Below are 22,894 nucleotides of genomic sequence, written 5' to 3'. Positions count from 1 at the left end.
GCATTGCGGGGGGAGGACAGGGACGGGCAGGGGGACACGGACAGGCGTGGGGATGCCCGGCACTGCCACGGCACACTCGTCACTGCGATGGGGTAGCCCACAGGACAGCCATCATCATGGGACACCTGGCACCACCACGGGACAGCCGACACCACCATGGGATGCCCAGAACCACCACGGGACACCTAGTATTGCCATGATACATCTGGCTCCACCACAGGACACCCAGAACCATCGTGGGACACCCGGAACCACTACAGGACACCTGGCACCGCCATGGGACACCTGGCACCACTACGGGACACCCAGAACCACCACAGGACACCTGGCACTGCCATGGGACACCTGGAACCCCCACAGGACACCCAGAACCACCATGGGACACCTGGCACCACTATGAGTGACCCAGAACCACCATGGGACACTCAGAACCACCACGGGACACGTGGCTCCACCATGGGACACCCGGCACCACCATAGGATACCCAATGTTGCCATGGCACATCTGGCTCCACCATGGGAGCCACCATGGCTCACCCGTCACCACCACAGCGGGTGCCCACTCCCACTGGGCGCGATAAGCTGGGTGCTGGTCATGGCTGGGGAGCTGTGGCCGAGGCTGGTGGGTGCTGATAGCACCAGCTCTTCCTGCACCCCCGGAGATGACATGGGGCTGTGTGTCGTCGTGTGTCGCCCCCTCCCCCCCCCCCCCCCCCCCCGAAGTGCTCCTTCTGTCCTCTTGGGGTCACCCAGATCTCCCATGGGTGCTGGGATGGGTGTGGGTGCAGCTGGGTGTGGGTGGACACCAGGGACGTGCTGGGCATGGGGACACCCTGGGCATGGGCACACAGCAAGCTTGGGGACACCCCGTGGTGCACCCTAGGCATGGGGACACCCTGGATACTGTCATGGGTGCTCCCAGGTCCCCGCTGTGCCACCCATGGGTGCAGCCTGCAGGCTCCATGACCCTCCTTGTGCCAAGACCCCCCAGGGACATCGCTGGGGACCGTCACAGGCGGTGTCACCTCTGGCCAAGCCCCAGGATGTGGGGAGGAAGCTGTGGGTGCTCGCGGGCCCCTCTGAGGCCCATCCCCAAGGCAGGGGTGCATCCGGGCCCCCCCCTTCCTCATGCATTATCAGTGGGGACACCCGTGGGGAGAGCTCAGCAGTGCCGCGGGGACGATGTACGGCAACATCGAGCCCAGCCAGCCCAGGGAAGGGCAAAAATGGGTGCTGGGGCCTGGCGGCAAGGAAGGTAAGGAGCACCCTGGGGTGCTGGCTGGGGTGGGGGTGAGCCCAGCAGTCCCCAGTTCATGCCCCGAGCCTGTCCCTTTTGGGATCTGAGTAGGGGTCCCCAGGGCAGATGGTGGCACCAAAGGGGATCCCCATTTCCATCCCCACTGCCCACAGGTGAACCCTGGGGCTGATCTCTCACCTCTGGTACCCAATGGGGGGGGGGGGGGTCCCCAGGGTGGTGACATGGGGGGGAAGCCCTCATCGTGGTGCTTGACAAGGGTCCCCAGGGCTGGTGGTGGCACAAGAGGGGAGATCCCCCACGAGCACCATCCCTGCTGCCCCTTCTCCAGCCTGCAGCGACCCATGCCCCATGGAGGAGAACCCATATGAGCCCCTCGACCCCCCCATCACCGTGCCAAGCCGCAAGCACCTCCCTGACCCCCCAGGTGAGCCCATCCCTGTTGGGACGAGGCTGTGCAGCCCGAATCGGGGCCCTGCAGCCCCGTTGGGACTGATCGTCACCCACTCACCCTCCCCAGCGCACCCGTGCTGCTCCCAGGAGAGGCTGGTGCTGGTGGGTGCCGCGGCCCTGGGGATCTCGGTGCTGCTCAATGTGCTCCTCCTCGCCCTTGGCTCACGGCGCAGTGAGTACCGGGGGGTGCACGGCAGCTCCCCCACCCTGGGAGATGATGCTGGGGCTGCTGGGGGCAGAGTTAAGGTGACTGAGGGGCTGGGGGGCTGCAATAGGACCCCCCCAGCACGGTGACCCTTTGCCTCCCCCAGTCGCAGCCCTGACGGTGGCCCTGGACGAAGCGGAGATGGCGAAGCAGCCGCCGAACGTGGGTGTGTGGCTGTGCCGCGTCCCCCCCTCCCCATTTCCACGGTGTCACTGTCCCAGGGCCCCATGCACCCTCCCCCCCATCACCGTCCCCCTCTCCACAGCCTCCGCGCCCTTCCTGCTGTACAACGAAGCGCACAACAAGTGCGTGGAAGCGCGCGGGCGGCAGCTGATGGCGGCGACATGCCAGCCCAAGGCGGCGGCGCAACGCTTCCAGTGGCTCCATGGGGACCGGCTGCGAAGCGCGGCGGGGTCCCGCTCGTGTGTGACGGCGGCCAGGGGGCAAAACCTGTCCACAGTGTGGCTGCAGCCGTGCCGGGAGGACGGCAGGCTGCAGCGCTGGGAGTGCCGCGACGGTGCGCTGCTGGCGCTGGCCGGCCACGATCTCTATTTCAATTACGGCAACAACCAGAAGCACACCGTGATGCTCTTCATTGGGGACCGCGAGTGGAGCCGCTGGGTCGCCCACGGCAGCAAGGACAACATCTGCTCACGCTCCAGTCAGTTCCTGACCGTGGATATTTAGGGCCTTGCCCGACCCTTAACAGGCTGAAACACAGCCCCAGCCTGGAAGGGATGTGGCTTAAGAGAAGCCCAAACTGCAACGGGGCCCTAGCTCAGGCCTAATCCTAAATTATTTGATTTAAGCTAACCCTAAAGGAGTCCAAACCCTAGTGGAGTCCTAGCCCAGCTAACCCCAACCCAGTTGTAAACCTAAATATAGAGGACTCAAGCTAAACCCAAACCCTAACGGGACCCGAACCCAGTTACATCTCTAAATATATAGGATTTAACCTAATCCTAACCTAGCCTAAACCCCAGTGGGACTCAACCCAGACCTAACCCTAAATATATAGGATTTAACCCCAAACCCATCAGGGCTCTAACCCTACCCCTAACCCAGAGGGGATCCTGGCAGCTCCCGCAGCCCTATCTGGGGGGTGACCCCCTTTCTGCTTCCCCTCCCCAGGTTGCCCCCCTTGCTCCAGAGGCTGGACCTATTTCGAGGACTCGTGCTATTTCCACTCTGCGACGACGAGCACCTGGGAGACGGCGCAGCGCTTCTGCTCGACCCTGGGCACGCGGCTCCTGGAGGTGGACAGCCCCGAGGAGCGAGTAAGGGGGACAGATCCTGGCCCCCACGAGGGGGGGCAGCTGGAAGCCTCTCGTGGACCCCAAACCCCTGTCCTGAACTTTAGGGCCTGCTCTGAGGTCACCCCACACCACCTTTTCCCATGGGAGGATGCTGCCGAGCATCTAGCTCTTACTTTTATTCTCTAAATACTCAGATACTCTACTTTTTACCCAAATTCTGTCCTTTTAACCCTAAATTTGCTCCAGTGTTCTGAGGCCCTAATCCTGCCATCCCTGACCCCATACGTCCTCTAACTGTCCCCCAGCACAAAAAACCCCACCAAATTTCCCCCACGTCTCCTCACTCCTGGGCAGAGGTTGTGCTGGTGGTGGCCAGAGCAGCGTGGGGAGGTGCAGGAGCAGCATTGGGACCTACCTGGCCTTGAGACCCGCTGTCCCCAGCTGTCCCCAAGGATGTGCAGGGGTCTTGAGGGAGGGCTCTGCACCGGGGTGACAATGCCTCTGCCCCCAGACTTACATCCAGACCATTCTGCAAGACTCCTCCTGGCTGGGCATCACGGATAAAGAGGTCGAGGGCACCTGGAAGCGAGCAGATGGGACCATCCTGCCCAGGGAACAAAGGTACAGCCCAATGGGCACTGGGGACAGGGTGACGGGGGCTTGGGGATGCAGAGGGGGCCACCCCTAAGCTGTGTCACTTCCCTCATTGCAGCTCGTGGCACAGGAACGAGCCCAACGGCGGGCAGCAGGAGAATTGCGCGGTGGTCCGCACGGACGGCACGTGGTTCGACTACCCCTGCACGAGCCAGCTCCCCTGGGTGTGCGAGGGGCAGCCCTGAGCCTGCGGGGGGCACCTCGAGGGTCCCCCAGTCCTCGTCACTCCCCCTGCTCCGGGCTCCCCAAAGCCCATCTCCGCTTGCCACATCTGACCTGCAGCACTGCAGCACGCAGCTTCGGCCTCCAGCACCTCCACTCTGGGTCCCAGAAGGAGGCTCCGGGCAAGATTCGGTGTTGGGGGCGCACCAGGGGTCCCTGTGGGACAATAAACGGGTGTGCAGAGTGAGGCCCCCGATCGGATGGGGACCCTGACGGCGTGGGGTGGATGGGTGCGGGGTGGCTCTGGGTTTCGGTGTCCTCTGGGGGAGCAGCGCCGATTTCACGGGTGAAGCTACATTGGAGCCCTCTGCAGACGTGGGATGGGGGAGTCTTGCCCCCCCACCTCCAGGTTCCCCAAATCATCCCCAGGCACCCAAATATCCCTCAGGCTCCCCAAATACCCCCCCCCAGCCTCCTCAAATCCCCCCCAGGCTCCCCAAACACCCTCCAGACCCCCCAAATACCCCCCCAGCCTCCCCAAATACCCCCCTAACCCCCTCAAACACCTTCCAGCCCCCCAAATACCCCCCCCAGGCTCCCTAAATCCCCCCCAGGCTCCCCCAAATCCCCTCCAACCCCCCCCAACACCCCCATAGACACCCCAGGGCTCCCCTAAATACCCCCCCGCCCCCCCCCCAGGGCTCCTCCAGACGGTGGTCGCGGGGGGGGGGGTGTTAGAACCGGGGCGGGGGGTCCTGGCCTGCAGCTACCTGGAGCGGCGGGGGGGGAGTCCGGCCCGGGGGGGTTCCGGACTACAGCTCCCGGCAGCGCTCCCGGCGGCATCCCAGGAATTCGCACCGCGGGATGGCGGCGCCGCCGCCGCTGCTCCAGGCCCCGCCGCGCTGAGGGGGCGCCCCAGGCCGGGCCGGGCCGGCTGGAGGAAGGGGAGGCGCCGCCGAACTGGGCTGGGGGGGGGGCGGCAGGGGCCGGACCGGGCTGAGGGGGGAGAACCGGGCTGAGGGGACCGGACCCGGGCTGAACGGGACCGGACCCGGCTGAGGAGACCCTCGCCGGGCTGAACGGTCCCCGCCGGGCTGAGGGGTCCCGGGGGAGCTGAGGGGACCCCGCCGGGGGGCTCCGGGCCGGGCCGATGGCGGAGCCGCTGCTGCGGAGGACCTTCTCCCGGCTGCGGGGCCGTGACCGCCCGCGCAGGAAGAAATCGGACGCCAAAGAGCGAGGTACGGAGCTGCAGGGGGGCGAGAAGCCCAACACCGGGGGGCCCGGGGCTCCCCCCCCCGGGATGGAGACCCCACCTCAGTCCCTTTGGGGTCCTTCGTGGTCCCCACCCCAGGGTCCCTGGTGCAGCCCCGGAGGGCTCCACATCACCACAGGTCCCTTCTGTCCCCCCCCAAAAAGGGACCCTTGGGGTCCAGTCCCCCGGGAATGGGACTCTTGGGGCCCTGTCCCCCGAGGAGAGGACCCCAGTGTCACTCCGGGCTCCCTCCTGTCCCCCCAAAGCTCCCCACCACCCCTTTTGGCCCCAAGGAAGGTTCCCCATCACCCCATGTCTCTCTCTGTGCCCTGCAGGAGTTGGGGTACCCCCCCACCCTGGGGTGCCTCCTGCCCCACATTTCTCGGGGTGCCCTATGCCAAGCCGTGGGCTTGGCACCACTTGGGGGGCGATCCCAGGGGGCTATGGGGTGATGGATGGGGAGACCATGCTGTGGGGCCTCCACCGATGCTGGCGCTCATTTGGGGTACCCAAGCTGAGGTCTGGGGTGGGCAGAACATCCCATGTGGGCGCTAAAGCCAGAATTGGGGTGCGGGGGGGGTGGGGGGGGGCGCACAGCACCCCCTGTTCTCCTCCGGATGGAGCAGGAGGGGGCGGCTGTGACAGCATCTGGGAGGAATTGGTCCCACGGGGGTGAGGGTGCTCCAGCGGGACGGGGACCGGGACCGGGTGTGGGTGCTGGTGTGACACGAGTGGGGATTGTTTTGGGGTGCATGTGAGAGGGGTGCACAAGGGGTGCAGACAATCCGGGGTGCACAAATGCACCTGGAGGAGCACAGGGAATTGGGGTGCACTACTGAGGGCACCCCATTGTGCATGCGACCGGGGGGTGCAGGCCATGGGGACGGACGCAGAGCTGTCCCCATCGGGATGCGGCCGTGTCCCCGATGGGGTGCAGCAGGGCCTGGCTGAGCCCCCCCCATCCTCCAGCGAGCCCCCCCAGGATGGTGGGAGCGTGGCGGCAGGGCTGTCCGGCCGTAAACAACCGGAAATCCCGCTTGGCAAGGGGCTGCGTGCAGCTGCCTCCACCGGCCCCGTGGGGCGGCAGCGGATTCGGGGTGAGGAGGGTGGGTGGCCCCGCGGGACGCTGGCAGGGGTGAGAGGGAGGGCTCGCGGCTGGCGTGGCAGGGACCCGCGCCGAGCCGCGTCCATTCTCCCTCCTGCAGAGCATCCTCCACCAAGCCCCGACTTGCCGGTGGACCCTGAGGCAGCCCCAGCATCATCGGAACTGGCCCCGGCAGCGCCCCGCAAGCAGAACTGGGCCCGTTTCTCCTGCGGCGGCCGCGATGAGCCCAGCGGGAGGCGGATGCCGGCTCCCAAAGCTTCCCTGGAGGTGGTGGAGGCCAGCGAGCTGGATCCGGCCACCAGCAGCCCCTGGCCTGGCATGGAGCCACCCGGCGAGGAGCCCCTGGAGCCGGCGGAGGAGGCCGAAGCAGCGAACGGATCCGTGGAGCTCGGCGGCCCTGGTAGGAGCCCAGGGCACGGCGCTTACCTGCAGAGCCTGGAGCGGAGCAGCCGGCACTGGGTGCTGTCCTCGGCGAAGGCACCGGGGCTGGACGAGGCTGGCGGCGGGGCCGAGGCTGAGGCTGGTGCGGCCGGCAGCGAGGGCGAGATCTGGTACAACCCCATCCCCGAGGACGAAGACCCTCCGAAGGCGAGTGGGGAGGACGTCCCCTGGGGGGGCAGAGGGACGGCAGAGAGCCCTGGACCCCGCAGCGCAGAGGAGCTGGCAGCTGGCAGGACGCAGGCCTGTGGTGAGGGGCAGCGCGGAGCTAGGGGTCAGGGAGAGGGGGGACAGTGGTGGCCCCTGGTTCCCCACAGCCCTTGTCACCACGCAGGAGAGTGTCCCCTGGACCGCACAGTCTCCATCTGCAGCGCCTTATGGTCTTTGTCCTTTCTCTGACACCTGTGAGGCTTCCTGGACCCCGAGGTCCTCAGAGCCAGTGGTCCCTTGTCCCCAGTGTCTCCTGGACCCCATGGTCCCTGTCCCTTCCTTGCCCCCCAGGCCAACATCCCCCCCGAGTCCACAATCCCTGTCCCTTTCTGCCCACCCCCCCAGGATGATGTCCTTCAGACCTCACAGTCCCTATCCCCACCCTGTCCTCAGGGACATCTGGACCCCATGATCCCCGTCATCTTCACCTTCCCCCAGACACATCCCATAGTCCCTGCCCTTTCCCCATCCCCCAAAACAGGACATTGTCCCCCAAACCCCACCATCCCCACGCCCAGGACAGTGTCCCCAGAACCCGACATTCCCCACCCCGCAACAATTTCCAGGGCACCACCCCAATCCCAGCCAGGCTCCTGGTATCCCCCAGGTACCCGCTCACCCTTTCTCTCCCCCCAGGAAAGATGCCTATCCCCTGCGTGAGCCTGGGGATGGGGCTCACCCCTCCGTCCCCCCCCGCCAGCCCCAGTGCCACCAAGAAAGGCCGCTCCCTCAGCAAAGTGAAGTCCCCGGGGACCGTGCGCCGCCTTTCCATGAAGATGAAGAAGCTGCCGGAGCTGCGGAGGAAGCTGAGCCTGCGCAGCCCCCGGCCGCGGGGCCAGGAGGGTGGCACCTCACCCTCTGACACCCGCAAGGAGTCCAGCAACGTCATTAGCCGCTACCACCTCGACACCAGCGTGGCCTCACTGCCCCGTGCCAAAGCGGCCAACAAGGGCGGCTACTTGAGTGACGGCGACTCCCCGGAGCTGCTGGCCAAAACCGGGGCGCACGCTGAGCCAGAGGATGGAGAGAGCGGGCTGGACGTGGCCGCTTTCCGGCCCTACAGCTGCGGGGAGCTGCCCCGAGGCGGGCAGCACATCTCCGGGCTGGTCAGCGTCCACCTCTACGGCGTGCGGGACCTGAAGCTGCCGCGAGCTGAAGCCCGGGAGGTTTTCTGCGTGCTGCAGGTGGATGCGGCCAACCGGGCTCGCACGGCTCTGCTGCCCTGCAAGGCAGCTTTCCTTGGCCTCAACCACACCTTCAACCTGGAGCTGGAGAGCGCCCAGCTCCTCAAGGTGATCGTCTTCTCCTGGGACCCCTCCTCCTGCCGCAACCGCCTCTGCTGCCATGGCACCGTCGTCCTGCCCCACATCTTCAGAGGTGCGTGGCGGGGATGGGAGGGCAGGGTTTTTTGGGGGGGTGTTTCACAGCACGGCACCCCGCTGACAGCACCCCTCTGTTCCCCAGGCTGCCGGGCCCAGCAGCTGGCGGTGCGGCTGCAGCCTCGCGGCATCCTCTTCTCCAAATTCACCCTGGTGGAGCAGTGGGACGGCCCCGGCGAGCGCGAGCCCCGCGTCTTTGGCGTGGAGCTGGGCCAGCTGGTGGAGAGGGAGAAGACGGCCACCAAGGTGCCTCTGCTCATCCAGAAGTGTGTGGCCGAGATAGAGAAACGGGGGCTGAAGGTGAGCAGGGGCCTCGCAGTGACATCCAGCGGGTGATGGCCCAGCCGGGCCCCCTGTCACCGCTGTCACCGTGTCCCCGATTCCAGGTGGTCGGGCTGTACCGGCTCTGCGGCTCAGCCGCCGTCAAGAAGGAGCTGCGTGACGCCTTCGAGAGGGACAGTGCGGCCGTGACGCTGTCAGAGCAGCTCTACCCTGACATCAACGTTATCACAGGTCAGTGCTCACCCCACAGGCCCCCCAGCACCCTTGAGGGGGGGCCACGCTGATGTCCCCACCCCGGCTTCTCGCCCGCAGGGATCCTCAAAGACTACCTGCGGGAGCTGCCCACGCCGCTCATCACCCCCACGCTCTACCACGTCGTGCTGGAGGCCATGGCCAAGCGGCCTCCCCGGACCCCGCCAGGCGAGCAGGACGCCGTCACCCTGCTCGACTGTCTGCCTGACGTCGAGAAGGTGGGTGGCCAGCCCTAAAACTGGGGGTGCTCGGCTGTGGGATTGCCGGGGCACCCCACTTCCTCTCGGTCTGGGGCTCTCCTCCATTGCACGTCACCACTGTGGTGTCCTTATTTCTGGATGAGTGACACTGGCGATGTGGCATGTCCTGGTGTCACCACCCCCCTGAGCATTTTTGGGGGTCTCTACATCCCTAGTAGCCAAGCATTTATTTCCACATCCTCGTTATTAGCTGTGGGATTCAGCCCCAGTGACATCGGGGACTGTCTGTGGCCGAAACATTTCCCCTCAGTGGCCCAGGGGCAGGGGAATGTCACCTGAGAGGGTGTCCCCACTGACGCCACCCTGTCCCCCCAGGCCACGTTGACGCGGCTCCTGGACCACCTCAGCCTAGTGGCCTCCTTCCACGACTTCAACCGCATGAACTCACAGAACATCGCCGTCTGCTTTGGGCCCGTCCTGCTCACCCAGAGCCAGGAGCCTCGGCGCGGCGGCACCGGCACCCGCAGCTATGCCCACAGCGAGGACATCGCCAGCGCCGTCGATTTCAAGCGGCACATCGAGGTGCTGCACTACCTGCTGCAGGCCTGGCCGGGTGAGCAGGCTTCTGGGGGGGGGGGGGGGGGGGGGAGGGAACAGACACCCGTGGCCCCCCACCCTGGGGGAAATTTGTGCTTGGCCACCACCCGGGCCACCCTCTGGGGGGGGGTGGGTTGTGACACCCTGGGGCTGTTCCATGGGCCACTGTCCCCAGCAGCTGCTCCAGGGGCCTGTGCCCCCCCAGCCAAACTCCCCCCCAACATTTCCTCCCCTCTCCAGTGCCACCAAACCACCCCATGGCTTCCTCCTCTTATCCTGACCCCCCCACACACACTCTCTCCGCAGCCCCCCGCTCATCCCCAGCCCCCCAAATCTGGGAGGAGGCACCGCCCGGCCGCCTGCAGCAGCCACCACTGCGCTTGGACCTGCTGGACACGGCAGTGGTGGCCCGCCATCGCCCCCGGGGACCGGAGAGCCCCCCCAGCAACCGCTACGCCGGCGACTGGAGCGTCTGCGGCCACCAATTCGGTGGCTACGACGAGGTGGCGGACGGTGACAGTGAGAGCCGGGCCACGCACCGGCGGACCCTCTTCGTGGCTGATTTCGGCCTTGGTGACGAGCCTGAGGCGCCCTTCGGCCCCCGGCTTAACCTCAAGGACTTCGATGCGCTCATCCTCGACCTGGAGCGGGAGCTCGCCAAGCAGATCAACGTCTGCCTGTGACGGCGATGCCGGTGCCGGTCCTGGCGCCACCGGAAGAGCGACCAAAAAGCAGCACTTGCCTCTTGTTGCCTTCGATTTGCACAGCGCCGAGCAGGAGGGACGCTGATGGAGAAGGTGATGCCGTCTTTGGGGGGGGCGGGGGGGGGGGGTGGGGTCCCAGGCCCCCATCGGGGGACACCTGAGCAGCCCCCCCCCCCCCCCAAAAATAACTGGCTGCACACAGCCCCCCACACACATCCACACGCCATTTTCGGGGGGGGGGGGGAATGTTGGAGGCTCAGTGCCTCTTGCTCGGCTTTTTATGGCCAAATTTTGCCCTCAAGTGCCTGTTCACCCCTTTGCCCTTCCAAGCCCCTCCCCCCTCCAAAATCAGTATTGACAAGGGTCCATGACCTCCATCGCTCAGGCTACGTGGGGGGCACCCTCTCCCCCTCCCCATCAGACCCCCACTCCCCGCCTGCTCACGAGGGCTCCCCAGAATCCCCTCCCTGTTGCTGGCACCCTGAGGAGGGTGACGGCACTCCCTCCCGCCCTCATGGGTGGCAGCTAGGGCCCCCCCCAGCCCTCACTTTTTTTCTGCCCCCCTCCCCCCCCCCCCCCCCCCCCCCGGGGGGGTGCTGCCGGTACGGGAGCGCTGAGCTTTTATTTATTACTCGAGCTTTGTGTGCGTGCGTGCATGTGTGTGGATGGATGGCGTACGGCGGTTGCCTTCACCGCAGCCTGCAGAAAAAGCCCTTTTCACCCCCAAAATGAACCCAGCACCAGTGTTACGGGGGGGAGGGAGGGAGCCAAATGAATTCCTCCCCCCCCCCCCCCCCCCCCCAAAAAAAAACAGCCTTGCTCAGTATTAGCCTTACAGGAACCAGCTGAATGTGAAAGCACCGGCCCGGCCGGGCTGAGCCAGCAGTGTTAAATCACCTGGGGCAGGGGGTGCCACCAGGCTAGCGGGGGGGCTTGGTGACAAAGCTGTCCCCAGCCCCCCCCGGCCCCCCCGGATGGCCTGACGCCCACCCTGCCCTGCCCACCGCCTTGTCACTGTCACCAGCAATAAAGGACACAAGCTGCACTCGCCACCGGGCTGTGTGCGTGTGTTGGTGTCTCGTCGGGGGGATGGCAGTCCCCAAAGTGTCACTTGTCCCCCGTGGCACCCGAATCGATGGCACAGGATGGCAGGCGGGGGCACATGGCACTGCTTTATTGCCAGGGGACACCACTGTCCCCCTCCCCAGCCCCAAGTTAGGGGGCACAGCACCAGTGCCACCACCACACCCCTAACACCTCTTTTCCCCCATCGCCGGTTGGGGACAGGGTGGTGGCACCTCGGTGGCACCCAGCCAGTGCATCCTTCAGCCCCCTCATCCCTGCTGCCGGGCACGGGGACATCAGGGGAGCAGAGGGGACAGTCCCTAGACAGAGATGGAGCCCTCACGGAAATCAGTCTTGCCGATGAGGGCATTGACGAGGACGGGGTGGCCCTGGCGGCACACATCCTGCGCGGCGCGGAGGACAGCGTCCAGCCGCTCACTCTCCGGGCGTCCCACCACGAAGCCTTTGCCCCCAAGTGCTTCAGCCACCGCGTGGTAATCTGCGGGGAGGGGACAGGGACGTGGCTCTGTCACCTGCGTGACAGCAGGGTGACGCGGTGCCACCAGGAACGGCCCAATCCTCCCTGGTGCATCATGGCCACTGAGCGCAGCACAATCAGGGTGACGCGGTGCCACCAGGCACAGCTCAATCCACTCCAGGGTGACGCAGGGCCACCAAGTGTCCCCAGATCAAGGGACTTGATCCTCCCCCAGCGGCTCCCATGTGTCGGGGACAGCGGGGACAGCGCTCACCCAGGTACTCAAGGCCACATGCCACGTTGCTGCCCAGCATGGCCACCTGCTCCCGGGAGATCTGGCTCCAGCACGCATCGTTGCCGACCAGTGCGATGATGGGTGTCTGCAGGGGACAAAGCACGGGGCCACCGCGCCCCGGTGACAACCCAGAGTGGGGACAAGAGCCCAATTCCATCCCCCTGACCCCATTTTGGCGCTGTCTCACCTTGTGCCGCACAAAAGTGTCAAATTCTATGAGGCTGTAGCCCAGCGAGCCGTCACCATAAAGGACCCAAACCTGGCAGGTGGCACAGGGGAAGGGACAAGTGACACGAGGCCAAGCAGGTGGCACCGCTGTCCACGTGGGCCACCACATGTCCCCCCCGTCCATACCTCGGCCTCGGGGCGGCAGAGCTTGGCACCGAGTGCGAACCCGCCGCCAACTCCCAGCGTGCCAAAGGCTCCTGCGGAGACAACAGCCGGTGTCACCCGCGTGTGTCCCCAACAGTGACAGCGCACCCCGGGCTGGGGGATCCTCACCGGGGTCCAGCCAGGAGAGGGGCCGGCGGGGGCGCACAATGTAGGCGGCGGTGCCCACGAAGTCCCCCCCATCGGCCACCAAAAGGCTCTCGGGGGGCAGCAGCGCGTCCAGGCGGTACAGCAGGTCCAGGGGGTTCAGGTGCTGCGGGGTGGGGGTCGCTGCCTTCTCCCTGTTAGAGAGGACCCCCCCAAACAAAAGAGGTTGGCCGGGGTCTCCCCAAAATGGGCATGGGTTTCCCCCCCCTTGCAAATGGGATGGGAACCCCAAAGAGGTAGTAAGGGGCTGGAATTTCTCACCCCAAAATCAACCAAGCCCCCGTACCCAAAATGGGGTCCTCACCCCCCAAAACAGACACAGGACCCTCCCGGCTATGGAAGCTGCCATCCCTGTCCCCGTCCCCGTGCACTGGGTGCTCACCGGTTCGCCTTCTCCTTGCGCTGCTCGGCCTCGCGCAGCCCCCCCAGCCAGTCCGCAGGGCAGGAGTAGCCCCGCAGCCGCCGCGCCAGCCCCACCACGAAGGAGGCGGCGTCGCCTGCAGAGAACGCCCAGCTCATCACACCCACTCCAAAAAAAAACTCCACCCATCTACGTCAGACCTTAAACCTGCCCGAATTGGCCCCAAAACCCAGCTCTGTTGGACCCCACAGCTGGCTCGGTCATACCCCAAAACTGGCTCAGCTGAGCCCCAAAACCAGCTCAGTTATCATAAGAATGGTTTGGACTGGGAGGGACCTTAAAGATCCCCCAAATCTGGCTCAGCTGAGCCCCAAAACACATTCAGTTGGACCCCAAACCTGGCTGAATTAGCCCTAAAACCCAGGTCTGCTGGACACCAAACCTGGCTTGGTTGGACCCCAAAATCTAGCTCAGCTGAGCCCCAAACATGGCTGAATTGGCCCCAAACCCCATCTCTTTCGGGCCCCAAACAGAGCTTAGCTGTCCCCCAAATCACCATTGTCCCCCAAAACCACCTCATCCGACCCCAACCCCATCTCCCAACCCCGCCATGGTGCCACCACCCTCCTCGGGCCGGGGGGACGGTGGAGGGGACAGGGCTGTCACCTTGCACGGCGAGCCGCGGCCGCCAGAAGACATCGGCGTTGCGGAGGAGCTGCGCCCGGTCCCGGTTGACGGCCACCACGACAGTTTGGCGGCCGAAAAGGCGCCCGTAGGAGAGACGGAAATCACAGACGGCACCTTTGGCGGGGAGGTGGGGGGACAATTTGGGGACAGGGGCCACCGTGGGGTGTCCCCGTCCCTTCCCCAGCCCTGGGACCCACCTGCCAGCAGCACCAGGTCAGCCTCGCGGAGGGCGTCACGGCGGTTCTGGCGCAGGAGCAGGGGGCTCTCAGGGGGCAGCAGCCCCCGTGCCGCCCCCCCCAGGTAGCAGGGGATGCCCAAGGCCTCCAGCGCTTCCCTGCATGCCCCAAAAGCGGCTCGATCGGCCCCAAAAATGGCTCAGTCGGGCCTCAGAATGGGCTCGGTTGGGGGCCCCAAAACTGGTTTGGTTGGACCCAAAACCAGCTCAGCTGAACCCTAAAACTCAATCAACAGTCCCCAAAGTGGCTGATCCAGCCCCAAACCTGCTCATCTTTCCCTAAACCATCTTGTTGTCCCCAAATAAGCTCAGCTGTCCCCAAAGCGGCTTGGCTGTCCCCAGAGTGGCTCAGCTGTCCCCAAGCCCACTCATCCAACCCCTGGATGATCCATCCCCAAAGAGGCTCAGTTGTCCCCAAACCAGTTGATCCATCCCCAAACCAGCTCGCTTGTCCCTGGACACGCTCAGCTGTCCCCAAACCATACCCTCTGTCCCCAGGCCCGCTCACCGGAGCTCCTCAGCCGGCGTGGGTGGCAGCAGAGCCTGGCTGCCCACCAGCACCAGCGGCTTCGTGGCCCGGCTCACCAGCTCAGCACAGCGCTGTACCTGCCATCCCCAAAACGGCTCCGTCAGACCCCAAAACAGCTCCCTAGGGCCCCAAAACGGCTCCCTCGGGCCCCAAAACAACTCCCTCAGGCCCCAAAACTCAGTTCTGTTGGATTCCAAATGTGGCTTGGTTGGACCCCCAAAATCACTCAGCCGAGCCCAAAAAAACATCTCAGCCAATCCCAAACCCATCTCACCACCCAACCCCTCCACCCCCATGGTGCCACCACCCGGGTGTCCCCAAAACCCCAAAGCAGGTTGGGGGACAAAGCCAACCTCGTCCTCAGTGGCCAGCGGCACCTTCACAGGCAGCGGGGTGACATCCCGGGGCACCCAGGCACCCGCAAAGAGGTTATGGACGTAGTTTTGGAGGTACCTGTCAAGAAGGGGGTGTTTTGGGGTGCTGCAGCCCCTTGGGGTGCTGGCAGCACCCATTGGTGCTGGTGGGATGGCTGCTCACCACTGCACCAGCTTTCCCCGGACCCCCCGGGCGCTCTTGGCACCGCCAACCTCCTTCTCCACCACATGGAAGGGGTAGAGGACATCGATGGGGAGCTCCACGAACACGGGACCTGTGAGATGGGGGTGAAAGGACCCCCACATCACCCCCAAAAAACACATTTCAGGGAGGTGACATCAGCACCACCAAAAGCACCACGCCAAAACACCGCCGCCAAAAGCAGCGCCCCCAATGAGACCTATGGGGGATGAAATCACCCCAAATCTTCCCCAAGGGTGGTGTTGGGGTGTCCCCACCCTTTACCGGGGGTCCCTGACTGTGCGGTGGCGATGGCTTTGCGGAGTGCAGGGACAATGTCACGGACGGTGCACACCGAGACGCACGCCTTGCAGAGTGTCTTGAAGAGCGAGAGCTGGTCGATGTCCTGCAGTGCTCCTCGTCCCTGTGGTGAAAACCCCAAAATGGGGGAAATCTCCCCCAAAAAAGGGGTGGGGAAGTGGTTTTGGTCCCTTAAATCCCCCCTCTGCAAGCCCACCAGACCTTCTGCAGCGAGGCGGCCGCCCCACCAATGAGCAGCAGCGGCGACTCGGCCATCTGGGCGTTCTTGATGGCTGTCACCGCATTGGTGACGCCGGGGCCGGCGGTGACAGCGGCGACACCGATGCGGCCTGCAGGGGGAGATGGGGGGGTGGGAGGTGACCCCCTGGGCACCCCAGTTTTGGGGTTCGGGGCACAGGGGACTGGCTGCGCGGTCCTTGTTTGTGGTTGAATTGGTTGTGGGGGGAGATAAACGGGGAGAAAACCCACTGTGGAGACCCAAAGAGAGTTTGAAGCGTTCTCCACTCAGCCAGGACCCCAGCAAGATGGGACACCCCAAAACCCTCCACCCTTTGAGGAAGAGAAAGGTGTTGATCATGAGGTCCATCTCTCCTCATCCCATCCACACCACAGCTCCCAAATTAATTTTGGGGGAAATAAAGGGGGAGAACACCCCACGGACCGTCCCTGAAGACCCAAAGAGTGTTGGAAGCCTTCTCAACTCAACAGCGACCCCACCAAGCAGGGACACCCCAAAACCCTCCACCCTTTGAGGAAGAGGAAGGTGTTGACCAGGAGGTCCGCCTCCATCACCCCATCCGGTACCCGAGAGCCTGGAGACGGCGTCGGCGGCGAAGACGGCGGTGGCCTCGTGCCGGGTGTCCACCACGCGGATCCCCAGCTTCTCGCTGGCCACTAGGATGGGGGAGATGTGGCCACCGGCCAGCGCAAAGACGAAGCGGACGCCGTGAGCCTTCAGCACCTCCGCCACCAGCTCGCCCCCGTACCGGGGGCTTCGGGGATCCGCCTGCGAGGCGAGGAGGACGCCCGCTTAGAAAACCAGGTGGATTTAACCAAAACAGGGTGGTTTCACCCCCATTTCACCCCTACCTTGTGGAGGAGCCGGTAGAGGAGTCCCAAGCGATACGCCACCGCAAGCAGCGCCGCTGCCGTCGCTGCCAGCAGCCCAGCGCAGATGCAGCCGATGAGGGTGAGCGGACCCATGGGGACGCTGGGGAAGGGACACGAGGTGACAACGACGCCCCCAAATTGTCCCCGATGAGGCGGAGAAGCCCCAGCACCACCAGGCAGGGTGGCACCAAACGGGAACTCCCCAGCACCAGGGACAGAGAGGAAATTTGGCATTGGCTCCGGGATGGCGATGGTTAATTAAAGCCAGTTAATTGAACCTATCCCATTCCCACAGGCGCCCCAGCCTGAGCCCAAAGTCTGCTCATTTGCATAATTGCAGCCTAACAAAGACATTCCGGTTACCTATGCCATGACGATGTAAAGACCCCCGGGGAGGAGGCAGAGCTGGCGAGCACCAAACCCGGCCCAATTTCCCCAAAAACACAAACCATTTTAGCACCCAGAAGCAGGTCAGATGCCAGATTTTTCCCCTAAACCCCAATTTCCCCCATTTTCACCATAAAAAGGCGGGTAAGCATTGCCACAAGGGCGAAACAGGGGGGGAAAAAAACACTCAAATCGGGCAAAACAGCAGCAAAACTATCGCTGGCTGGGACAAAACCCCGGTGACAATCCCTGGGAGGGGCTCCGCATCCCGTAGGGAATTGGAGCGTCCCCCCCCCGAGGGGCCGGGCATTATAATTTTGGGGTGCGGAAATATGTGGGTGCAGCCAACCGGGCGAGCTTTTCGGGTCGGTGTGTCCCCCCCCCCCCTCCGGGCACCGTACCTGCTGGGTGACAAGGAGGTGACCGGAGGTGACTGGAGGTGCAGACGGGTCCCTGCGGGGACGGAGACGAGCTCAGCCCTGGGTTTTTGCGCCCTAATTCACCGCGGAATTGGGACAGGGACAAGTGTCTCCGTGTCCCCGCTGTCCCCTGTCCCCACGGCCACCCCCGTCCTTGTGGCCACCTGTCTTCTTGGTCACTCCTGTCCCTGCGGTCACCCTGGGCCCGTGGCCACCCTGTCCTTACTGGCCCCCCCCCCAGAAGCCACCCTGTCCTGTCCCCTGTCCCCAGAGCCCTCCCTGTCCTCATGCTGTCCCCCCTCCATGCTGGGGGCACCACCCCTCCCCAGTCCCATGCCACTCCCCGGTCCTATGTCCCCCCCACCCCATGCCCCACCCCAATTCACCCCCCCAGTCCCAAGTCACCCCCCCATGCCCCTCATCCCATGCCCCCCCCAGTCCAATATCACCCCGCATGTCACCCCCAGTCCCAAGTCACCCCCCCCGCGTCCCTCCCGTCCCATTACCCCCCTCATAGCCCCCCCCGTCCCATAACCCCCCCCCTCCCCGGCCCTCCCCGGAGCCCCGCCGCCACCTGCCCGCTCCGGAAGCGCCGCCCCCAACGAGCCCCCGCCCACACCTGCAGGCCCCGCCCCCCGCGTGGCCCCGCCCCCTCACCCTTACCCGCGGACCCCGCGCGGCTCGATCCGCCCGAACCACGTGACCTTCCGACGCCGCTTGCTCCTCCCGCGCGCGCCCCGGGGGGTGTCACGTGGGGGTTTGCGCTGCTGATTGGCTGCTCGAGGAGTGTGGGCGGGCCCGGGAGGGAAGGGGCGGGGGTGGGGCGGGGCCAGGCGGGAAGGGGCGGGGTCAGGGAAGGGGCGGGGTCATGGAAGGGGCGGGGCTTGGCAGTAGGCGTTCTCAGGGAGTCTCCTCCCATGGGGGGGTGTCAGTGGGGGGGGTCACGTGAGGGTGGTCATTGGGGGTGGGTCACCTGGGGGTTGTCACTTGGGGTAGGTCACTGGGGGGGGCGTCATTGGGGGGGGTCCCGGGTGGGTCATTGGGGGGGGGGTCACTGAAGGGAGGGTCACCTGGGCGGGGTCTCCTCTCATGGGGTCTTCTATGGGGTCTTATATGGGAGGGGGGCCTCCCATGGGGGTCTCATGGGGGCGGTCTCCCATGGGGTCTCTTATGGGGGGGGGTCTTATATGGGGGTCTTCCCAGGGGAGGGGCCTCCCATAGGGTCTTATATGGGGGTTATTCTATGGGGGGGTGGTCTCATACAGGGTTATTCCAGGGGGAGTTATCATGGGGGGGGGGTCTCATATGGGGTCTTACGTGGGGGGGGGGGGGGGGCTCACAGAGGGGTGACTCCCATGGGGTTTCATATGGGTGGCCTTACATGAGGGGGTCCCATAGGGTCTCATATGGGGGGGGCCCATGCGGGGGGGGGGGTCTTACATAGGGTGGTCTCCTATGGGATCTCATATGGGGGGGGCTCATGGGGGGGGTGTCTCATGGGGGGGGGTCTCACATAGGGGGTTTCCCATGGGGGTCTCATATGGGGGGGGGTCATGGGGGGGGGGGCTCATATAGAGGTCTCCCATTGGGTCTCATATGGGGGGGGGGTCTCACATAGGGTCTCATATGCGGGGGGGGGATGCGTGTGCCCCCCCCCCCGGGCAGCCGGGAATCTGTCCCCCCCCCCTTCCCGTTCCCCTCGGAGTGCCGGGAGAGGTTTTTGGAGGGCGGGGGGGGGGGCAGAAATTCCGACCCCGTAGGAAACTCCGGTGCTCCGTCACGGCGGGGGGGGGGGGAGGGGGGGCAGGAAATCCCCGGGAGGGGGACGGACGGGACACACCCTCGGAGGAAGTGCCGGCCCCCCTAACCCCCCCCCTTTACATCCACGGTGCTCCCGGGCTCCCCCCGCCCCCGGTGCCTCCGGTTCCTCCCCGGTCTCTCCCCACCCCCGGGGGCTCCCCGGTGCCGGTCTGTCCCCACCCCCGGGGGCGGCGGGGCGGGGGGGGCACGCTCCGGTCCGTCCCCCCACCCCCCCACCCCGGTCCCGCTATAAGCGAGGCTCCGGAGCTGGCTCCCCGCCGTGATGCCGCCGCCCACCGACCCCGAGAGCCCCCCCCCGCCGCCGGCGGCCTCCCCCCGCTGCTGCCGCTGCCGGGACCGGGCGGCTCCGTGCTCCCGGGGCCGTCGCCGCCGCCGGTGCTGCCGCCGCCTCCTCCCGGTCCTCGCCGCCCTCGGAGCCGCCGCTCTCGGGGCCGCCGCCGCCGCCGCCGCTCTGCTGGGGATGCTCCGGGGGGAGAGCCCCCCCCCCCCGCAGGTGGGCACCGGGAGGGGGGCGTCTGTCCGTCTGTCCCCTTGCCCGTCCGTGTCTCCGTCCCCTTGGCCGGCTGTCTGTGTGTCCGGCTGGCCGCTCACCCCCCTGGTCCAGGCGTCCATCTCTTGTCAGCCTGGCCAGGTGTGTCCGGTTGTCCGTCCGTCCGCCCATCCGAGTGCCTGCTTGTCTGTCCGTCTGTCTGTCCCGTTTTCCATCTGGCTGGGCGCTGGGGTGTCCGTCTGTCCGGGTGTCCGTCTGTCTGGGTGTCCGGTTGCCTGTCCATCCACCCAGGTGTCCGGGTGTCCGTCTGTCTGGGTGTCTGGTTGCCTGTCCATCCACCCAGGTGTCCGTCTGTCCGTGTGTCTGTCCGTCCAAGTGTCTGATTGCCTGTCCATCCACCCAGGTGTCTGTCTGTCTGTGTGTCCATTCGTCCAGGTGTCCGGTTGCCTATCCGTCCGTGTGTCTGTCCGTGTGTCTGTCCGTCCAGCTGTCTGCTTGCCTGTCCATCCACCAAGGTATCCGTCTGTCCGTGTGTCCATCCATCCAAATGTCTGGTTGCCTGTCCATCCACCCAGGTGTCTGTCTGGATGTCTGTCCAGCCGTCTGTCCAGGTGCCCACCCGGTTTTCCATCTGTCCGTCCCCCTGCCTGCCCAGCTGTCCCTCTGCCCGTCCCTCTGGGGGCCCAGGTGTCCATCTGTCCTGGCGTGCATCCCGGGCATCTGTCTGTCTGCCTGGGGCCTGTCCCCCGTGTGTGTCCGTCTGTCTGTCTGTCTGTCCGTCCCCCCTCCTTCCAGGTGTCTGTCCATCCGTCTGTCTGTCTGCGTGTCCCTGAGATCCAGGGGGTGTCCACATCCGCAAGATGGGGATGGATGGACGGACGGACATCAGGCCTCAACCCCATCCCCCCTGGCCTCAGTTTCCCCATCCCAAAAGGACCAATCTCCCCCCAACCCGGGGGTCGTCCCCTCCCCTGGGACCCCCCCCCCCCCCCCAAAATACCCTCGGGTGCTGGAAAGTCCCCAAATCCCAACTTCCCCTTCACCGGTGGGGGGGTGCTTGTGTACGGGGGGGGGACGCGGGCCAGGGACGTCTGGGTCCCACTGACACCCCCTTTTCCCTCCTGCGCAGGGTGCAACGGCCGCCCACCTGCTGCTGAGCACCGGTAAGTCCCGAGGCCACGGTGAGGGGCTGTGGGGTGCTTTGGGGACACCGGGGGGGACAGGGGGACACCAGGACGCAGCGGTCCCCTCCCCAGGCAGCTCGCCCTGTCATCTCGAAAGCGCCGCGCGGGTTCCCCCTTCCGACCTCAGAAAGGAAACGGTGTCCCAGGCCTGGAGCATCTGGGGGTGGCATGGGGCGGCCGCGGTCCCTGGGGCGTCATGGAGTGTCCCCAGGGTGTCACGGAGCACCCTCCGTCTCCGTCGTCCCTGGGGCATCACGGAGCATCTTCCATCCTTGTGGGGCGCCGGGGCGTCACGGAGCGTCCCTTGTCCCCACGGTGCCCAGGGCGTCACGGAGCAGCCTCCGTCCCTGTGTTCCCCGTGGTGTCACAGCCTGTCCCCAAGGTGTCACGGAGCATCCTCTGTTCCTGTGGTCTCCGTGGTGTCATCCCCTGGGGGTGGCTGCAGGGCTGCATTGCCCAGAGGGGCCACCCCAATCCCAGAGGGGCCACCCCAATCCCCATCCAGTTCCACCTCCCTGCAGCCCCCTCACCCGATTCCTGGTAGCACCCATCGTGGCCACCCAGCTCTCATTGGGGGCAACCCATTCCTAGCAGGCAACCCCATGTCCCAACGGGCAAATCCCATTTCTCCTCAGGGCCACCGTCTTCCCGTTGAGGCCACCCCATTTCCCACCAGGGGCACCCATTCCCTACTATGAACACCCACGGCCCCCCCCATTAACCCCTGTCCCCCCCCCAGGCTCGCTGGCGGTGTCCTCCAGACCCATGTGGCGCTACGAGGAAGGCATCAGCGGAGTCTTCCTCAGCAGCGACGTGGAGGCGACGGCCGCGGGGCTGCGGGTGGCGGCGGGGGGCCTCTATCTCCTCTACGGCCAGTTCGCCCTTGCCTGCACGGCGGAAAATTGCCCCCCTGGCAACGTCACCCTCCAGCTCCGCCGCGCCGGCTCAGCGCCCCCGCTGCTCTCCGTGCCGCTGGCGTTGCCCAGCGGCACCGAACCTGGCCCGGCCCGCTCAGGTTTGGCTCAGGCCGTGGGACAGCTGCAGCCCGGCGACGTCCTCGACGTGGTGCTGGTCGGGGACATCAACGGGGACGAGTGGCAGATGGCGCAGGACCAACGGGAGGGCAATTTTGTGGGGCTGCTGCGCATCGCCGGGGGGTGACAGCTGGGACGCAGCCCCTGCTGGCACAGAAAGGGGGCCCGGAGGGGTTTGGGGACGGTCACCCCCCTAGTTGGAGGTTTCGGGACGTCGAGGGACATTGCTGACCTCCATGCCTGAAGATCTGGGGACATCAAGGGACATTGCTGACCTCCATGCCTGGAGATCTGGGGCTGGTGACACCTCTGCTCGGAGGTTGGGGACATCGGAGACCTCCACCCTTGAAGATTTGGGACATTAAGGGACATTGCAGAGCCCCCCATTGAATATTTGGTGCTGGAGATCCCCAGCTGGGAGATCTGGGGACATCAAGTGACTTTGCAGACCTTCGTGCCTGGACATGGGGGACACCAAGGGACCTTGCAGGCCCCCCTGCCTGGAGATTTGGGGTACTGAAGCCCCCTCCTTGGGGACATCAAGGAACCTCGCAGGCCCGACCCTCATGCTGGACATTTGGGGACATTGGGGACATCAAGGGACCTCACAGACTCCCATTTTGGGGACAGCAGGGACTGTGGATCCCCCCCCATGCCCAGAGGCGTGGGGGGTCCCTGCTGCCCCTCCCCCCCCTTCCCCCCCCCCAGCCGGCCTGGGGGGGGTCCTCCCCCCTTAAGTTATTGTCTGGTACTTGAAGCCACTTTATTTATTAATTAAGTAAATTTATTTATGGTTCCTGGTGCTCCAAAGTGGCTTAATTTCCACCTAAAAAGGGAGATTCTCTGAAGTCCCCCCTAGAGGGAGGGGCGGATTCCTGGACTCCTAGGTGCATGTGCAGTTTTGCATGTGTGTGCTCACACAAGAAGGTGTGCAAATGCACATGCATGTACAAAGACGAGCCTGTTTGGAAATGCCCATCCA

The 22,894-nt window shown here is 65.4% G+C and overlaps 3 protein-coding genes across 13 annotated transcripts; 2 read left to right on the top strand and 1 right to left on the bottom strand.

Moving 5' to 3' along the window:
• Window positions 1–728: 728 nt before the first annotated feature.
• LOC121062781 (macrophage mannose receptor 1-like) lies at window positions 729–4,228 on the top strand. Of its 4 annotated transcripts, XM_040543025.1 has the most exons (8): window positions 737–1,255; window positions 1,587–1,682; window positions 1,776–1,880; window positions 2,020–2,079; window positions 2,179–2,574; window positions 3,045–3,190; window positions 3,681–3,790; window positions 3,882–4,228. In XM_040543025.1, the coding sequence occupies exons 1-8, from the start codon at window positions 1,129–1,131 to the stop codon at window positions 4,006–4,008; spliced, it is 1,167 nt and encodes a 388-aa protein (XP_040398959.1). In that variant the 5' UTR covers window positions 737–1,128; the 3' UTR covers window positions 4,009–4,228. The 4 variants fall into 4 exon arrangements, with proteins under 4 accessions (XP_040398956.1, XP_040398957.1, XP_040398958.1 ...); XM_040543023.1 differs by having other exon boundaries at window positions 732–1,255; window positions 2,020–2,574; XM_040543024.1 differs by having other exon boundaries at window positions 733–1,255; window positions 1,587–1,880.
• Window positions 4,229–4,979: 751 nt separating this feature from the next.
• On the top strand, window positions 4,980–11,454 carry SYDE1 (synapse defective Rho GTPase homolog 1). Its single transcript, XM_040543000.1, has 8 exons — window positions 4,980–5,223; window positions 6,443–7,030; window positions 7,627–8,367; window positions 8,455–8,669; window positions 8,756–8,882; window positions 8,964–9,121; window positions 9,479–9,716; window positions 10,007–11,454. The coding sequence occupies exons 1-8, from the start codon at window positions 5,136–5,138 to the stop codon at window positions 10,381–10,383; spliced, it is 2,532 nt and encodes an 843-aa protein (XP_040398934.1). The 5' UTR covers window positions 4,980–5,135; the 3' UTR covers window positions 10,384–11,454.
• A 104-nt stretch (window positions 11,455–11,558) lies between these two features.
• ILVBL (ilvB acetolactate synthase like) lies at window positions 11,559–18,201 on the bottom strand. Of its 8 annotated transcripts, none has more exons than XM_040543007.1 (17): window positions 18,041–18,201; window positions 17,366–17,417; window positions 16,557–16,677; window positions 16,272–16,473; window positions 15,669–15,796; window positions 15,432–15,570; window positions 15,129–15,240; window positions 14,945–15,044; window positions 14,571–14,668; window positions 14,025–14,161; window positions 13,807–13,941; window positions 13,162–13,276; window positions 12,744–12,913; window positions 12,597–12,667; window positions 12,430–12,501; window positions 12,222–12,327; window positions 11,559–11,968 (listed from the first exon to the last, which is right to left on the bottom strand). In XM_040543007.1, the coding sequence occupies exons 3-17, from the start codon at window positions 16,668–16,670 to the stop codon at window positions 11,790–11,792; spliced, it is 1,878 nt and encodes a 625-aa protein (XP_040398941.1). In that variant the 5' UTR covers window positions 16,671–16,677; window positions 17,366–17,417; window positions 18,041–18,201; the 3' UTR covers window positions 11,559–11,789. The 8 variants fall into 8 exon arrangements, with proteins under 8 accessions (XP_040398941.1, XP_040398935.1, XP_040398937.1 ...); XM_040543001.1 differs by having other exon boundaries at window positions 17,366–17,458; window positions 18,047–18,201; XM_040543003.1 differs by having other exon boundaries at window positions 18,047–18,201.
• Between the last annotated feature and the right edge of the window lie 4,693 nt (window positions 18,202–22,894).

This window comes from Cygnus olor, assembly GCF_009769625.2.
Source record: "Cygnus olor isolate bCygOlo1 chromosome 30 unlocalized genomic scaffold, bCygOlo1.pri.v2 SUPER_30A, whole genome shotgun sequence".
In the NCBI taxonomy this organism is placed as follows: Eukaryota; Metazoa; Chordata; class Aves; order Anseriformes; family Anatidae; genus Cygnus; species Cygnus olor.
The sequence above is the reverse complement of the archived record's forward strand: the minus strand, read 5'-3'. Positions and strand labels throughout refer to the sequence as shown.

Excerpts from the sequence above, each read along its gene's own strand:
- ILVBL (XM_040543007.1), bottom strand. The coding sequence starts at position 16,670 with ATGGGTCCGCTCACCCTCATCGGCTGCATCTGCGCTGGGCTGCTGGCA. Across the intron at positions 12,914-13,161 it reads CGCAAGGAGAAGGCGAACCG|GGAGAAGGCAGCGACCCCCA; the intron begins GTGAGCACCCAG and ends CCTCTCTAACAG. Across the intron at positions 12,502-12,596 it reads TCTGCCGCCCCGAGGCCGAG|GTTTGGGTCCTTTATGGTGA; the intron begins GTATGGACGGGG and ends GCCACCTGCCAG.
- SYDE1 (XM_040543000.1), top strand. The coding sequence starts at position 5,136 with ATGGCGGAGCCGCTGCTGCGGAGGACCTTCTCCCGGCTGCGGGGCCGT. Across the intron at positions 8,368-8,454 it reads CCTGCCCCACATCTTCAGAG|GCTGCCGGGCCCAGCAGCTG; the intron begins GTGCGTGGCGGG and ends TCTGTTCCCCAG. Across the intron at positions 8,670-8,755 it reads TAGAGAAACGGGGGCTGAAG|GTGGTCGGGCTGTACCGGCT; the intron begins GTGAGCAGGGGC and ends CCCCGATTCCAG.
- LOC121062781 (XM_040543022.1), top strand. The coding sequence starts at position 1,129 with ATGCATTATCAGTGGGGACACCCGTGGGGAGAGCTCAGCAGTGCCGCG. Across the intron at positions 2,575-3,044 it reads CAACATCTGCTCACGCTCCA|GTTGCCCCCCTTGCTCCAGA; the intron begins GTCAGTTCCTGA and ends TCCCCTCCCCAG. Across the intron at positions 3,191-3,680 it reads TGGACAGCCCCGAGGAGCGA|ACTTACATCCAGACCATTCT; the intron begins GTAAGGGGGACA and ends CTCTGCCCCCAG.